General features: G+C 40.4%; 1 protein-coding gene across 1 annotated transcript; it reads right to left on the bottom strand.

Moving 5' to 3' along the window:
- Positions 1 to 2,976, bottom strand: LOC142348353 (uncharacterized). Its single transcript, XM_075399670.1, has 2 exons — positions 1,838 to 2,976; positions 1 to 1,475 (listed from the first exon to the last, which is right to left on the bottom strand). The coding sequence occupies exons 1-2, from the start codon at positions 2,839 to 2,841 to the stop codon at positions 173 to 175; spliced, it is 2,307 nt and encodes a 768-aa protein (XP_075255785.1). The 5' UTR covers positions 2,842 to 2,976; the 3' UTR covers positions 1 to 172.
- Positions 2,977 to 3,178: the final 202 nt, after the last annotated feature.

Below are 3,178 nucleotides of genomic sequence, written 5' to 3'. Positions count from 1 at the left end.
TTTTTCAAAACAAGAGTTTTAATTTTTCAACTATGGTGAAGTTTCATTCATATTACCAAAACAGTTCAATTTAGAATGCTAAGTAATTCCAAGTCATTTGCATAAGTAAACTAAGAAACAATCATAACAATAGCGCTTTCGCTTTAAAATAAACTAATCAGCATAAAATAACTCATTTTAGTTTTCGCACTGATGTACTGAATTTTATAAGGTCCATTGGGTTCTGTAACTTGAGAGTCTTTTGGCAAAAATCAAGGAAGAATGCAGGTGTTTGATTCTGCCAGATAAATAGCTCCATAAGTTGCTCCCCGTTCATCCCTTTTAGGGTTTTGATGACTGATGATGCACTTTGAATGCCGATAAGTTGAATCCATTTCGCAACTTCCTCTTCAGACCAATTTGACGCAGAATTTTGTCCCTTTGGATCAGGTGAGGGTTGGATGTAACCTTTGATCGGCCCAGACGAACCGGGTTGACTGGATAGCTGCTGTACGTCGCTCTTCTGTACCTTAGCGTCTTTATCCTTTATGTAACTTATCATTTTGTCAAAATGAGTCTCGAATTGAGACTCGTCGAACAGATGATAGTAGATCTCAGCTCCTAAGATTAAACCAAGCCATCCTTTAGGCTCGAAGTCCTGCTGCACTTTTGCAAACACTAAATTCTTTTTCTGCTTATAAGCATACGTAGCCTCAGATCTGCACGCTTGGCTCTGACTGTAATCCTCCGAGAAGCAACAGATTACGTAGGAGGAGTTCTCAATTGCGTCTGCCATTTTCTCTACTGAATCGCCTTCCATTTTCTCAATGTCGATCCAAACTTTGTGTCCTTTTTGTCGCAATTTTTGAAGAATCCGGATAGCAGCTGGCTGTTGTTTCCAGCAATAGCTGATCATTATATGTCTTTCCTCCTGTATGTCGGGTTCAGGCAACTTTTCATCATCATCAATGTCAACTTTTTCGTACTCGTAGAAGGTATGATAATGACTCGGGTGGGCACCTTCAATCTCAAATAGAATTCCATGAGCTGGTTTTGATATTTCAGTTCGAGGATGTTTGGTCAGCTCTCGGACCCTTTCGATCATTTCATCTCTCTCCCTGACCTTAGCATGCGTTTCTTCGAGGAAACAAAGGGACCAAAGCAGTTCCAACGTCCACTTAACTTCTTCTTCTGAGAATTTTTTGATAAGAACTGAGTTGCAGTGTGTAATAATGTCTAGTTTGATCATTTCTAGACCATTGTTTTTGTTCATTGCAAGGCGTGACAAACTTTGCATGAGTTCTTCAACAGTGTATCCATACTTAGTCCCGCGATGACTAGGTAGTTTGATAGCACCCTCAAGAAGAGACAGGACAATGAAGCGCATGTTTGACTCAGTGGCAGCTATGACGTCACTGCTCTCGTCGAGGTCAGCAGCGAATGCCAGCACAAGGAGGGCTTTTGCTTTGATGTTGAGTAGAGACGTGCTCAGAAATCTAAAACAGAGTTAAAGGTCCCGGTACTCAGTCTTCCAAGAGTCCCAATGTTTACATGATCCATGAAAAACAGTTTCGCAGTTTTTGATATCTTTTCCTAAAATTGCACCCGACACATCCGTTAAACGAACAAAGTTTTCCAAACATCTCTTTTACCAGGTAGTATGCCATGACAATTCAACGATAGCAGATAATCGACCATAAAGGAGATATACTATTCCATCAGAAAATCTAAAAATGAGGGGAATTGGTCTTAGTATCCAAATGAAAAATCTTATTCTTTTCACAGGCTCTTGGTCAATTAGCTTGAGTAAGAATCAAAAATTAGAAACTTTGAACTAGCGCAAAGAAATAAGACTAACTTGAGACACACCGGGACTATTCCTTCTTTTCTTATAACTCTCCTGGAGTCTTCTTGGATCCTCAGCGTGTTATATAGAACTGCGAAGAATGCTTTCACCCTTCCTATTGGCTTCAACAGCTGCTTCCCTTCACTGTCTTTCAATTTCTCCACTTGCAACTCTGGCTGCTTGCTTAGCTGACTAATGATTGTACAGTGAAGTCCGTCTTTAGTGACACTCGAACAGATATCTTTACTACAATCTGAGGTGTTCCAAAGCAATGTTAACAGTCCACTGATATTTTTGTGTAACGGGTTCTCAAAATATTCATCTCTAGGAATCTCTAGCAAACTTTTAACTGAGGACACCAATTTCAGCTTATCTAAAATACCCCCAAACTGCCCAACTTGCCCATTGGCTCTCTTACTTAGAGTTCTGTACAGCTGGTTCAACTTCTCAACAGGTTTTGTGATATCTTCCTTTCTAGCGTTTGAAGAAATGCCGGCTGTTACTTCGGCGAATTTTTCCTTTGTGTAGGTTTCAATCTTTTCTAAAGTGTCTAGAGATTTCAATTTGACTTCTGAAGAGCTTTCACCAGCTTGGTCTTCTTCAGTTTCGTCGTCATTCTGGGTGACCTCATTGATGACAAGGGACTTGTTGTCGCTGCCGCCGGCGTTTTCATAACTCATGCCAGGAACTTCAATTTCCTCGGCTTCTGGTGCGTCCTCAATTTGACCTTTTTTATTCGTGGGAGCACAATACATCTCTTCGTCCTCTACCGCTGTCAGTGATGACAACTTAGCGGGAGTTCCCGGTTCGTTCAAATTTGAAACTTTTTGTTCGTCCACAGCCGACGAGGGTGACTTAGCCGGAGCTGGCACCTCTTTTGAGTCCGGAACGTCTGAGTTGGTGGTGCTAGTTACAGTGCCAGGGTCTAATTCGGTTATGACAACTGGATTAGTTTCAACAAACCTCTCCTCAGGTTCACGAGGTTCGATCTTGGAATTTGATGGACCACATCCCATCAAAAGTAAAGCGAACAAATTGACAACTGAACCGAAATTATAAGCTAAGAAACTAGCTGTCCTTCAACTAACTGCAATGTTTAAAATATGTTCAGTTCGAACAACAGCGAGCGTAGTGTATTTTTATTCAACGTGTTTTTGCTAACATTTGTGTGTTTATTGTAACGTGACCAATCAATTTTTCTACTCACTTCTACATTTAAAAAACACGCGGAACAAAAAACGCACGCACAATCAAATATGCGTGTACCAAAAAACAGTATTCACTTAGATCAGACGAAGTTGTGTCTATCTTCGCATACATGTATATATGCTTATACATTTGAATATACATGTT

Source organism: Convolutriloba macropyga, chromosome 1 (assembly GCF_964194025.1).
Source record: "Convolutriloba macropyga chromosome 1, txConMacr16.3, whole genome shotgun sequence".
Classification (NCBI taxonomy): Eukaryota; Metazoa; Xenacoelomorpha; order Acoela; family Convolutidae; genus Convolutriloba; species Convolutriloba macropyga.
This window is presented reverse-complemented; position numbering and strand designations above follow the sequence as displayed.